The 13,218-nt window shown below is 47.2% G+C and overlaps 1 protein-coding gene across 29 annotated transcripts in view; it reads right to left on the bottom strand.

Annotated features, from left to right (window-relative positions):
- tcf7l2 (transcription factor 7 like 2) overlaps positions 1-13,218 on the bottom strand; it is a 93,897-nt gene that overhangs the window by 16,522 nt on the left and 64,157 nt on the right. For 25 of the 29 annotated variants that reach the window (XM_061810824.1, XM_061810811.1, XM_061810819.1 and 22 more), the window contains 2 exons: positions 3,118-3,250; positions 1,009-1,111 (listed from right to left, as the gene is read on the bottom strand). In XM_061810824.1, the coding sequence (XP_061666808.1) occupies positions 1,009-1,111; positions 3,118-3,250 (236 nt within the window). The remainder of the gene's footprint in view (positions 1-1,008; positions 1,112-3,117; positions 3,251-13,218) is intronic. The other 4 variants (XM_061810812.1, XM_061810816.1, XM_061810823.1 and 1 more) reach the window with 1 other exon arrangement.

The following is a 13,218-nucleotide window of genomic DNA, read 5'->3' on the forward strand; positions in this document are numbered from 1 at the left end:
GAAAATAAAGTGCAGCAAATCAAAGGGTGGCGTGGCGGCGCTCGGGGGCCCTTTCTCACTATTTAGACAGCGGCGAGAAAACATTAAATTAACAGAGCTTAATTTGTAGCCTTTTGTCATATTAACAAGCGCTGACAAGAGTTACCCGGGGAGAGTCCCCGTGCGGAATTGCGGGTAAAAGGCACGCAATCGCCGTCCGTTTATTCTAATTTGACCCTTCAGAGACATGCAGAGCAGTACGCTCTCTAAAAAAAAAAAAAAAAAAGTGTTGGGATTCAGAGGGCTACAAAGTTTGGTGTTCAGAAACTACCCCAGAAAGGTTTTGTTTCTAAAATGAAAATAGGTCCGTTTGTCAAAATAGCACAAGGATCAACCATTGGAGCGCCAGGGGGCGAGGTGGGGGCTTGGTCCTGTCTCCACTGCTCACCCCGCCCCTCCCACTGATTTTATGACCATGATGATGAGCGGCACACTTAAAAGTTAACCAGAGTGACTTCGTTCGAATTTTCACACGTGGAAACAGCACTTCGTCAGCAATTCTGCCAGCTTTCACGTATAACCGATCAGTGCATGTGGTGCAGGCAACGGATGCATTGACACAACAGCCCCGCCGCGATCCCCCACGTCGACAGTTTTACCGAACAATCAAGTACAGATGTTTTTGCGCTCAGGCCAAAGCCAAGTTTCATATCGAAATATTGTTTTGGCATTCTGTTCCAATTCACTTTGTTGAGCTGGGAAGAGGAGCTTCATTTAGTCAGCCCATAGCTTTGTCCAGTACCTAAAAAAAGTGCTTCGCCATCATCTTGTTGGTTCGCCTTCTTTATTTGTATTAAACAAACTTTTTGTGCGCGCGCCAGTTAGTCTCATAGTTGTGCTATTCCCCTGGCTTCACCATTTTCCATCATATGATCCCACTTTCTCCGGACGTGGACTTTTCCCGACTTTTCAAAAACTCATGACAGAAAAAGCACAAAGGGAAGTAGTTAAAAAAAGGGATTCGCTTACTGTGGTACTAACCATCCTAGGGGATGGGGGATCTGGCCGACAGTGCCAGGTGACAGCGGATAATAAGGAGAAATATCTGGAGGATGCGGAGGCCTCGGAATTCCTGTGGAAAAAAACAAAACAAGATGACATGAGCACAGAGAGGAGGTGGACAAGATGAAGAATCAAATCTTTTGTCAGAATCAAGAGTATCACGCACATCACAAGAAGAAGAAGGCTTGTTGCAGCCGCGTATGGTTGCCTCCTCCCCCCCCCCACCCAACGGGAGAAAAAAAAAAAAAAAAAAAAATCACACTTCCTGATCAAAGGCCTTGCCAGGCGACAGCGGCGCAATGTGCTCGGAGGAGGCAGAGAGGGGAGAGAGGTGAGGAAGAGGAGGGGGATAAAGGGGAAAAAATAAAATAAATAACACGCCGACGCAAATCTTGTCACGTTTGTCGCGCAAATTCAGGAGATTAATGATCTAAAATGACGGAGGTTTAGAAGTTAACAAAACTCAACAATATCATTACGCCGTTGCCTGTGATCAGAGGGAGGTTGGCTCCTCATTCGCTGTCACCCAAATCATCCGACATGCACGACAAAAGCTATCAGAAATACGCGCTTGTTAAACATTGTTAGCCGAGCGATTTAGGCTAATTGGTGACTAGTACAATCGCTCTTTGGTGTCACCGACGGTGAAAAATCCACAATTGTCTTCGGGGAACAGGCTCCTTTGATTTAACCGCATCAATCAAATCACGCCGATCCGACAGTAGTAACGGCGGCGCTTCTGATTGTATTGGAAATGCATAACAATAAGGTGGCTGGCAGTTGCTAAGAATAGCTTTGGATAAAGTAAAGCTACTCTTCTAATATTGGGTATCTTACTTTCTGACTTTGCAACCTACACTGCACAGCGGTGAGATGGATGAGGGTATCTAATATGAATTTATTAGTTCATCAAATAACCATAGATTGGCTTTGGCTGGAGAGTAGCACGTACACCTAATGACGAAGTACGTTCCGAGTCACAAAGTATTGAGAAGCATTCTATCAGGGCAAGATGAATGACGGTAACTATGATTCATTTAGCAATTATTTGAACCGTGGCAGGTAGACCTACAGCTAATACTAGCTCGAGCCAAATAAGTTCCGATTCACAACACATATCGAGATTGCATCGTTGGAATGTAGCTTAAGTTTGCTAAAACTAGCCCTGGATGCAGTGAAGCTATTTGTATACCAGCAGCTACGGCTAACGCTAGCTATTGAGCAAAGTCAAATATGGCACCTGGATGGAGACGACATGCTCATTAGACTACATTTCCTCATTATTTCCTGATTCCCTATGAATTTTTACATTGATTTAGATTGGGTTTTTTTTTTAGACTCAGTTGCTTAGGTGCCATTTATTTTACACAGACCTTTGTTACGCAATGCCTGATACCCCCGATTTCAAAATTCACCTTGAGTCAATCTTAATGACACTCTGCTACACTGAACAAACACAAATGTCCAGTACGTGCAGAGAATGACTTCTCACGTAAAGGACGATACATTTTTTTTCCCGGGTTTCTTTCTTCCTGCCAACCTAGCAGAAATCTTCAGGGTGAGGCGTAAAAAACGCGTAGCTCATTTTGGGAGCGCTTGGACGCTAAAAGCCACACGAGCAGCTCGACAAACCGACCGTGCCTCGTTAATTAATTAAACACTGAGTCCCAATTAGGCCGCTCCATTACGCACTGCATTAAACAGCAGCTGGTGCATTAGTTCCTCCCTTGTAAGGGCCGTTCTTAATAAGACGACATCATTACCTAAATGACCAACCGGAGACCAATGGAATAATATATAATGGAGTCAAATTGTTCACCACGTGGAAGCAGGTTGACCTTGAACCGCAGGTCAAGCTACAATGAAGGCCAAAGTACCAAATGTGGTTGGGGAAAAAAAAAAAAAAAAAACAAAAAAACTACAGATAGATAAATAGACGCATCCATAATCCCGGATTCGGCTGCGGAATCCAAACAACCCTCAAGTTTCTGGACCCAAAACGGTCTTTGTTTTGGGTCTTGCAAGTGAACTTCAAAGGGATTTGATGTCTACCCGATCCAAAGTCCTGACACTTGCCTGTTTTGGGGTCCACATCTGTCTGTAGGTGTGGTGGTGGGTTCCCTGGTGTGAAGTGCTCATTGCTGTAGGTGATCAGCGGTGTGAGGGGGTGCACGTGGTGAGGGTGCTGAACCACTGGAACCTTATTCGACTGCAGGAGAGAAAAGAGGTCAGGGTTAATATTCGGGAAGATGTAAAACAGCATATCGTGTTCCGCGTGGTCTGGACGCGCCAAACCGCCAAGCCTCAGTGAAAACAGAGTGGTTTGTAATTAAAGACACTTCTGCGGTGTCACCCTGGAATTCAGCGAGAGTCTCTGAGGCCCTGGGGGGTTGCCACTTGTAGTTTGGGGCCTGATGTGTGATGAGGCACTTAACCACAGCGGAGGCCCAAGTAATCGATCTTGTGCAAACCACCAAAAATCAAGGCGGGGCATGTAAATCCAGAGTCATTAGCGGCTCCGGTCAACGCACCACTGCTCTCCCCTCAGTCTTCGTCGCTCCCCCCTTGGGTATGGTTCTCAGGGGGTAGTAGAACTGTATCCTAATAAAAGAGCTAGGAGCTGGAAAAAAAAAAAAAAAAAATCAATTTCTGCATTTTCACTTCTAGCTATGTAATGTTCTCTTTGTGCTCCTAAGTGGGCTCGCCCACACTCCCCCCCTCCAATTACCCAAAGATTACAGTGGAGCTGTCGTGGGGGCCCTGGATGTTTCGGGCCTGGGACTGTCCCCCAGGCCACCAGATAACCAGATTAGAGCGCTGCTCTAGATTAGCCTGGTGGCTTTCGCCTCTATATCCACACTATATCCTTATCCTGTACTCAGCAGCCAAAGAAGCAACACTAATCAGGCTTATCATAACATGAATGATATTTGCAAGGGGGCGAGGAAGTGTTGTAGCAACGGGGATGTAACGGGGGAGCGGCGGGGTGAGGGGGAGGCTTGCGTGCGTGGTCTCAATCACAATCTGATTAGTGACTTAAAGCTGTGATTGTAGAAACAAAACGACATTACGGCGCATCTACATTTGGCTTTGGAAAATATTAGGGACTATGAGGGAATGGGACTCAATATGGAGACCTGGGGTTAATCCACTTGGATGTATTGGGGCCAAGTGACCATATTTGAAGGTGGGTATGCAGGTAGTTAAATCCGTCTCTCGCGGTTGGAGAATTGTGCGAGGTGGCCGGGGAGGTGGGTGGTATAGGGATTTGGGGGGCATTCCCTATTGCCACGGTCCCAATGAAAGAATAATGAACCCCCGCAGAACTCCAGGGAGGCAAGCGAGACTCCTGGGACTCATTCACAGCCCCGAGCTGAAAAGGCTGTGGAGGAGAGGGAGGGTTCAGAGGGAGATTGGGGAGAGAGGGAGGGAGGGAGGGAGGGCGGGCGTATGTGCGCCTGTGTGTCGGGTCGGGATGGTGGGGGGCGAGGCGGAATGGGATTCGTTAGAAAGAAACACAAACCAAGGCGCTCGCGATCTGATCTGCACATCCAGAATAGAAGGATGATGGGGAGGAAAAAAACAAGATGATGACAGCTGCCGCATGCAGCTGACGAGTTCTGTCGCTCGTCCTCTCTTTCCTAGTCCTCCTCCTCCTCCTTCGCGAATCCCTGCTCCTCCCTCGGGTAATGATGTGAAAGAATGTTGTCGATTCTTCATCTGTACTCTGAAAAGCTTTACTGGCCATTTGAAGGAAATCTTTTGTGCGCAGGGCTCGGCCTTTGAGAGGATAGTTCAAAATTCCAGAGTCCAAACTTAAAGAGAGGGAAAGGGCTCGAGACCACTGGATTTACATCGTAAACCCGTTGTCGGGATTTTGGTACAGTAAGCAAAAATCTTTTGCATTTCTGAGAGTCGAGTACCAAAATGTCTGATTCATACCGAGCCCCTTTTCTTTTTTTAGGGACAAACTCTAGTTGTGTGTCAGAGAATCATTATTCCCGTGTCGTGGCAAAGACAGATACAAAGTGCTTTCCCTCAAAGAAATGTCCAGATATCTTCCGTCGCTGTTCAACGTCTGGATAGTTACGCGCTCAGTGGAAACGTGCCGGACGGTCGCTTACGCAACGAGGGAACGATCGTCAGCAGTACGCGGTCACAGCCGATGACGACGTCGACGCGAGAACCCGGCGGTCCCTGCAGGAACGAGGCCTGGCACCTGCTCTGAATCCTCACAATCGGCTGGCGGCGCGGCGAGGGCGCTTCTGTCGCACAACATCGACACAACAAAGCCCCGAGAGACAAAAGCGGGGCGACGTGGGAGGCTTCTCCTCGAGGGCCAGGGCGGAAAAAAAGAAAGATTTCCTATTCCGACACCCTGCTGACTCGCATCCGTCGTCGCTAGAGCAAACAAAAATAGCATCAGACAATAGACTTCCGAGCTTTTAAAGCCTCCGAAAGACACCTCGCATTCTCAAGACCCTGCAAAACAATTGGCCTCAATGAATACACAGACTTCCTCTGCCTCTGTCCGCGACACGCAAGGGCGCCCTGCTTGCTGAGTAAGGCAACACACTCGAGCACAGCCGTGGGATTTGCCACCTCCGGTTCTGCTTCTGATATTGCCAGCAGTTCTATTTATTCACTGCTTTACTTCTACTTCCAACTGTGACCCTTATATTAAAAACTGAGGTTTTATTCAATTTTTCTGCAACAGTCTGCACTTGTTGTCATCATACCGTTCGGCTACCAGACCGCAGTCTGCCGAGAACCATCAGATCCGTACGACGACGGGAACTGAATGGGAAGATGATCAACGAGTCCGCTGGCCTAAAAGAGCGATGCTCAAGGCTGCAATGTGTCTCAACACTAATCTACCCTACTTTTGGAAAGAGCAGTCACTAACTTTAAAAAGAGCCTCTGGGAAGTGGTCAAATCAATGCGATGCCTCAAGTCAGACCTCCAGTGAGAGAAAGGGGGGGAGGGGGGGGGGCGTTGGAGGTAGCCCAGGGGCCTCAGAAAGTGACAGCAGGACAGAACGAGACAAAGGCAGCAGGGCGGCGAGGTGAAAGCTGGACAGGAAAAAGCTGTTGGCCCTGCGTTTCCGCCTGACGACACCTCGCGGGGGCCCTAAATGTGAAGGCGCTGACCTCACGGGCCCCCAGAGGGCCCGTCCTACGCTAGAGCTGCTTTGTGTCATGATATGATGAGTTGTCACAGCAGCTCGCAGGCCGCTAATTAGCTGCAAGTGAAGCCCGGGCGGGGAAGAGTTTGGCGTGACGGATTGGCCAGGAATCCTTTCGGGCCTCCACGTGCCGGCGCAGGCTGGGAAAATTGAAAATTAAAAAAAAAAATAGCAGGAAGTGGCCTTCTGCAAATAAAAGTGCATCGCAGTGTCAGGAGAAGTCCAAAATCATAAATGTCAGCCTGTGAAATCTGTTTGTTGGTTTTCTTTTCGGCGGGGCAGGGGGGCTCGGATGCGCTCTTCGAAGCTCGAGCTCAAATCCTCAGATTCAAGTGGACAATCTAAAAGGAATACTTAAGAGATTAACGGCGATGGAATATGAAATGCTGAGATAAATTAAAGGCTTATTAGAGGCTAGCTCCGCTGGCGTTCGGCGCTGATTAGCCCTCGCAAATCACACTTCTCGGTCATCCCGGATTTGATCCGAAAGTGTTGATCTCTTTGCCGGGAGAGGCTGCATCTCCGGGGGTCAGGGGAAAAAAAAAAAAAAAAGAGGGGGGGATGATTTATTGAGTTGAGTTATTCACTTTGCATTTGTGACACGCTGACTTGCTTGATCAGAGTGCGGAACAAAAATATTATGTGGGCCAGAGCCCCGTCCTCGCGCTGCCGCTCAGGTCGCTCGTCGGCGCTCATTTTGCCGCTTGCCGCGTCTTTGATAGTCGGCACATCAAATGGAATGGCGGAGAGGACACGTTCTGATGTGTCGCACATAAATAAAGCTGCGCGCAAGTAGCTTAAATATGAAGTGCTATTTGGTGGAAGTGTTGACAAATTGACTCTCAGGCGCACACGTGCGTGAAAGCTGCAACCCCCCACACCCCCCCCACCCCAAACCCCGGCACCAGCAGCAACCTTCCTCTCCGCTACTCTTTTCGACATAAACAGCCTCTTGAGCTCTCGTACCTGAGTTAAACGGGCGATATTGTGTCAAGAGCTCCGGCGAATTCTGCCTTTTGAAATGCAATCAGCCCCGCAGAATTTCACTTGAAAGGCTGGCAATCAAGAGCTTGAATTGGGCGCAGACAAAAGAATATGTTAGGCTGTCAGCTTATCGAATTTTTTTTTTCCTCCTTCCCATGGATAAGACATGAGATTGATTAAATACGGTTTTGTCGGGTAAATAACGTTGCTTTTGACTGGAAAAAAAGAAAAACGCTTGGAAAATGGATTATTATGATGATGGCTTTTTTCAAAGCGCATGACGCTCAGCATGTTTACTTCCGCTAAAATCAGGGGCTTGCAACCCCCCCCCCCCCCCGCCCCCAACCACAACCTGCCTACAAAAAAAAAAGGGGTGCGGCCTACTCACCCAGCTGCTCAGATTGAGGTGCCAGCCGCCCACCCTCTGGAGCAATCCCGGGCCCAGGACTCGCGTTTCCTCCGACCCGGCCACAGATCCATCGCTCGGGTACATGACCTACCCCGTGGCCGCCGCCACACGCCCCCCCCCCCCCCCCCCAAGCGACTCCCGCTTCCACGCCGTACAGAAGCTCCCTTTTCCAGTGCCGTCAAGCCGCTTCTTTCCTCTCCGCCTTCCCGCGCCGAGTGAAGTGTGCATGTGTGTGGGTGAACTTGTGTTCATTGTGCACTCTCTCTTTACACTCGCCCGTGGCTGACCATTGTTCCCCAAGGGTGTTAGTCATTTGAGCAGCCCTGCGCCAGGCTGCGAGGCCTACGACTACTCCATCCCGTCTCACCTCGCGGAAAGTTTTGATACCAATGACAAGAAGTAGGGGGCGGGGAAGGGGGGGGGGGGAATCACCTCAGGCAGCAATAGTTCATAAAAAAAAAAAAAAAAAAAAATCCCTGCTGTAAGTGTGCGCTTGCGTTTGTGTGTGTGTGTGTGTGTGGGGGGGGGCTCTGTTGTCCCCCCCCCCCCCCCAGGATGCTCACAGACCAACCGGTAGCATGAAAAGCGCCAGAAAAGACGAGAGAAAGAAGGGGGACGGGGGGAGTTGGGGGAGAGAAACAGTTCGCAAAGGGAGGGCAGTCCCCTTGCCGACCAAGAATTTGTGGTTCCAACAGGGGTAGAAGAAACATTTATAACAAAGTTTATTCGTTGATATTTTGAGTATTTGGTGCTTGTTCAGAATTGTCGAACTCTGCTCGGGCCAGAACAAATGCTTTAATGTCCTTTTTAAAGTGCAAGAATTCCTGATTTCCTGAAATAGATTTTCAGCAATATTACCCTCCCCATCCAAGAATCAACACGGTCAAAACTTTCTCTATTTTTTTTGTCCCAAAAGGAAGTGAAATAGTGACACGCACCCATTTGTGCTTTTGGAAAATTGCCGGGACATAATGTCAGAAAAGCTCGTTGGCTTACCATCAAATGAAAGAGAACAAAATGCCCATCAAATACAGGCAAATGCAGAATGGGTAACATTTGGGGATATTAAAATTTCACATTTTCAACATTTTGTTGTTGCAAATTAAAAAATATATATATACTTGGTTTCACTCCCCCCCCCAGCCTTAAATTGCAAATGTACACTTCAATGACCTAACCCTGAACAACAAGAATCACATCAAATTAAATATTTATAGCATACATTATCTAAATGTGTGTACATTAGCTTTAAAGAAATATACACTGATTAAAGCTTGAATGAAAGTTGAAATTTGCACAAATTTCTAACATCCGTGATTTAATTTGAAGGTGAAAGAATTTTGATGTTTTTATTTGTTCAACCCTGATTTCTGCAAATCCAAAACGCAAACGTTCCCCCCCGTGCGCACGCTGTCCCGAGCGTCCCGGACGCCGCTCGCAGCGGGTTCTGTCCCGCGGCCCGAAGAAGACTAAACCAAGCCCGGGGAATGTCACGCACAATAGCGTGGGGTGGCGGGGGGGCTCCCCGGCTTGACGAGTAAAAGAGCCCCACCACCGGGCGCCGGCTAATTGCCCGCCCTCCCCGTCCATTCAGCCGGGGCCCGCCACACTCCCGCCGCCTCCCTTTTGTCCCACGTGCAGTTTCTTGACTAAACCAAAGGTGACGGACAGCTCGCCACCGCGCCACCACAATGGAGTCAACAACAACAACACAACAACAACACACCCCCCCCCCAAAAAAAAAAAAAAAAAAAAAAAAGCAGCGAGGGGGCCGGAAAAGTTACCAACTGTCACGAGAATTTAAAAAAGTAGGGAACACAATCATCTTTGACAAAAAAAATAGCTGCTTTTTACTTATTTTGTAGTTTTTAATCACGTGATTATTTTTAGATCTTTTGTTTAGTACAAAAATCTTTTGAAAGTGTATTTTAAATATGCACTTCATTAATCCCATCTGACCCCAAAAAATGGCAAACTACAAAGACAATCCACATTCTATTAAATACCAATTGAAAATGTGCTAAAAAAATGAATGGCTTCATACGTTTCAATTTCATTCGAAAAGACACTAAACAATAATAATAATAATAATAATATTTAGCGGGATGCATCCCTGTCAGCCTGTCAGGACAAAGCAATCAAACACTGCCTTTCATTAATCCAAATTGTCAATCTGTCACTTAGCAACATAAGTGGTATAAATGACCCAAACGCAGCCCAGAGAAATAGCCACAGATTTGAAAAAAAAATAGTAAGTAATATTTACATTCATGCAGCAACAACATGGAATTGCATTTTTTTTTTTTTTTTGAAAGTGTGAAAAGTCTTACCATTTAAAAGCGCTGAACTGGGGATGCTGCTCGCTTCCTGGTTAAAACGCGCATGCTGCCACTCGTGCTCGTGCACTCACTCCAAGCAGACTCCCACCACCATGTCAGCCACTAATCCACTGGGGGGCAGCACCTCGTCAACGGCAGCCCCCCTTCGCTAACGCCCCGATGGGTTAAGCCGATAAGACGACGGCGGCGGCGCCGGGGAGCGTCGCGCCGACGCCGGCCCTTCGGGGTCCGGCCGACGTCGCGGATGCCGCCGGGCGCTCCGCCACGCCGTCCGCCCGGACTCCCTCGCTCTCCCCCTCGCGCGTCTTCATATCCTCCACCGCCCCCCCCCCCCGTGCAATCGGCCCTTTTGTGTCCACGTCTCCCGTCTTTGATAAAATTGAAAAGAAAACGAAGAGGGGCTTTCACTCACCGGCTCGGCGGACATAAGGCGAGTGGGGTGTTGCGTCTTTTTCGGAGTTGCCCTAACTTGGCTAAACTCGAGCAGCGGGGTGTCTCTCCCGTCATGTCAGTAACCCCCCACCAACACCCCCACCCCGGGGAAGAAAAAAAAAAAAAAAAAAAAAGATATATATATAAATATATCCGCGCTCCACTCACACGACGGTAGATGCAAAATTGAGGGGTGGAAAAAGCATCGTAAAGATTTTCTAGCAGTGGGGAAAAAGCGGCAAAAAAAGAGCAACCCGAATACTTCCAAGTGTGCAGAAAAAGTCCCCGCCGACGACGCCAACAAACAACAGCAGCGGCGGCGGCGGCTAGAAAGGAAAAAGCCGGGAGAGAGGAAAAAAAAGAAAAAAAAAAAAGAAAACATACAAAATGCAAAGCGGAGGAGCCGGAGGAGGAAAATTGGGGCCGAGTGGCGGCGACGAGAGGAGGAAGCCCGCTCTTAAAGCCGCGATCCGACCAGCCGCCGCTCGCCACCGCTGTGAGCCTTTCAACCGCCGCAGATAAAAAATGACTATTGATCTTCAAATGGTGATAATTGAAAAGATCAAAAAGATTAAACAAAAAGAAAAAAAAAAAGAAAGGGGAAGAAAAATCAAGAATGCGCCGACTTACCATGTTGTGCGTCCTCTCCTTTTTGTTGCCAGTTTTTTGGAGCTTTTTGTTCCCAAAAAAAAAAAAAAAAAAAAAAAGAAGAAGAAGAAAAGAAAAAGAAGTATTTCACATTGAAGGTGTCAAATTTTTTCCAGCCGCGTCTCTTGATCGTATTACTTCCGCGGTCCTGCTTTCCAATGCGTCTGAACTTTTTCCCTTTTCTCTTTTATTTTGTTTGTGCTACCTTGCCTTTTCCCCCCTTCTTTTTTCTCCTCTTCTTCTCCTACTCCGCTTTAAGACTTGAAAAAGCCTCGCCGCCGCCGCACGCGCACCCGCTCGCTAAAGCAGCACAAATTATCTCGCCACCTTGCGCAGCGCTCTGATGCTTTTGGCCGCCAACTTTGCGAGGCCCTTTTACGACTGCATCAAAATTAGCATTGTCAAAGCGGTTAATGAATATTAATATTGTATTTGTCATTGGAGCTGGCCCATTGCTGAACTCCAAGTCATCCATCAGGGACAAGATTAAGCACACAATTATTTCTGACTGACAGGGACCAAATCTGGAAGATTTTTTTTTTTTTTCCTCCCCTTCTTCCCCCTCCGACAATTTAAAGAAAAAGACACAACATCGTCTTTAAGGTGCCTCCCACGAGAACAGGCGAGATTAATACACTTTTAATGAAGCAAGATTCCATACTTACTTGTGTGTGTGTGGGGGGGGGGGGGGGTAAAAGGGGAAGAATAGTTGAAATCTAAGATCTTATTGTTTAATTGAGAGATATGTGAGATTTCGGCATCTTTTTTTTTTTTTTTTTTTTTGGTGCGGACGATGGATTTTTGCCATAAGCGTTGCGTATTTTCATCATGAAAGATTTATTACGAAAACGTCAGACCCCCGGCGTTGGCCGTTTCCCCCGGCAGAGAGCTGCCGGGCCGCCGGCCGCGGACCGCCGAGGACCACACAGGCGGCCCCCGAATGCATCCGGGAGGCTTTTCCGCGCGAGAGGGAACGGGAGGGGAAAAAAATTTTTAGGAAAGGAAGACGACGACGCATCAAAATTGTCACCGTGGCCTTTTTCCAACGTCGGCATTCCAAGAAGAATTCCCAAATTGTTCATATGCTGCTCTTTTCCAAGAATTTTTGTCCCTTTTCTTACAATTGTTTTGCCCTTCTCCTATTATAATTTTGCCCCGCCCAATCCTTTTCTTACCCTTTTTACCTATATTTTCCCCTTTTATCTACCTTTATTTTTCTCCCAATATTTTGACATTTTCCTCACAATTTTGCCAATATTCTGATCATTATTTTGCCCTGTCCTCCAATTTTTTTTGTCCCCTTTCCAACCCTGATTGTGCCCTTTCCACCATTTTTGTTGTCCTTTTGGCTCCCATTATATTTCCACAAGACCAAATAAGTCTGTGTGAAAGAAAACCAAAATCATAATGCCCGTTTGCCCAAACTTTATAAAAAAAATGGAATATCCCAGATTGCAGATTTTTTTTGCCGTTTTTAGAATTATCTACGACTCCCCCCCCCCCCCCATCCGTTTGTCCTGGGATCACGACGAGTTCTCTATGTGGAAAAAAAAAAAAAAGCGAATTGTAAAAAAAAAGAACGAAAAAAAAAAAAAAAAAAAAAGAGCAGATGTGAGCCACAAACGGCAACCGTCCGGCGAATCGGCAGCGGGGGTGCGGGTCAAGCGGCGGCCCTCGCCAGATCCGAGCGGCCGGACGGGCGACCACCCTGCGGGCTGCCCTAATACCATTAGCGACCCTCAGATGAACACACTAAATTGGCTTTTGTTCTCCGGGTGCAGATCCGGCACACAGATGGTGTTTTCTTTTTCCTCAAGTCGGCGGCGAGCGCGGGAGAAAGTTCGCTAATTCGCCTTCGGGTATTTTCCCCAATACACTCCATATGTACAACTTTTAAGTTATTTCATGTTTTAATTCACTCGGACGATGCGCATTTCACAGAAGTCAAATCAAATTCAAACAATACATATACAGGTGATATTAAGGAAGTCATTTGGGATAGTTTTTAAAATAAAAACGGAGTATAATTCACAATAGATAAAACAAACTCCATCGTTTTTAATGCGCACATTTTCAAAGGGGGGGGAAAAATGATAAAAATCGAATTGAATGAATAAAACGTATATGGTGATTCACAAATAAATATTGTGAAAAATATATAGATTGAATCATTTGTCACA

This window comes from Syngnathoides biaculeatus, chromosome 22, assembly GCF_019802595.1.
Source record: "Syngnathoides biaculeatus isolate LvHL_M chromosome 22, ASM1980259v1, whole genome shotgun sequence".
NCBI classification, from domain to species: Eukaryota; Metazoa; Chordata; class Actinopteri; order Syngnathiformes; family Syngnathidae; genus Syngnathoides; species Syngnathoides biaculeatus.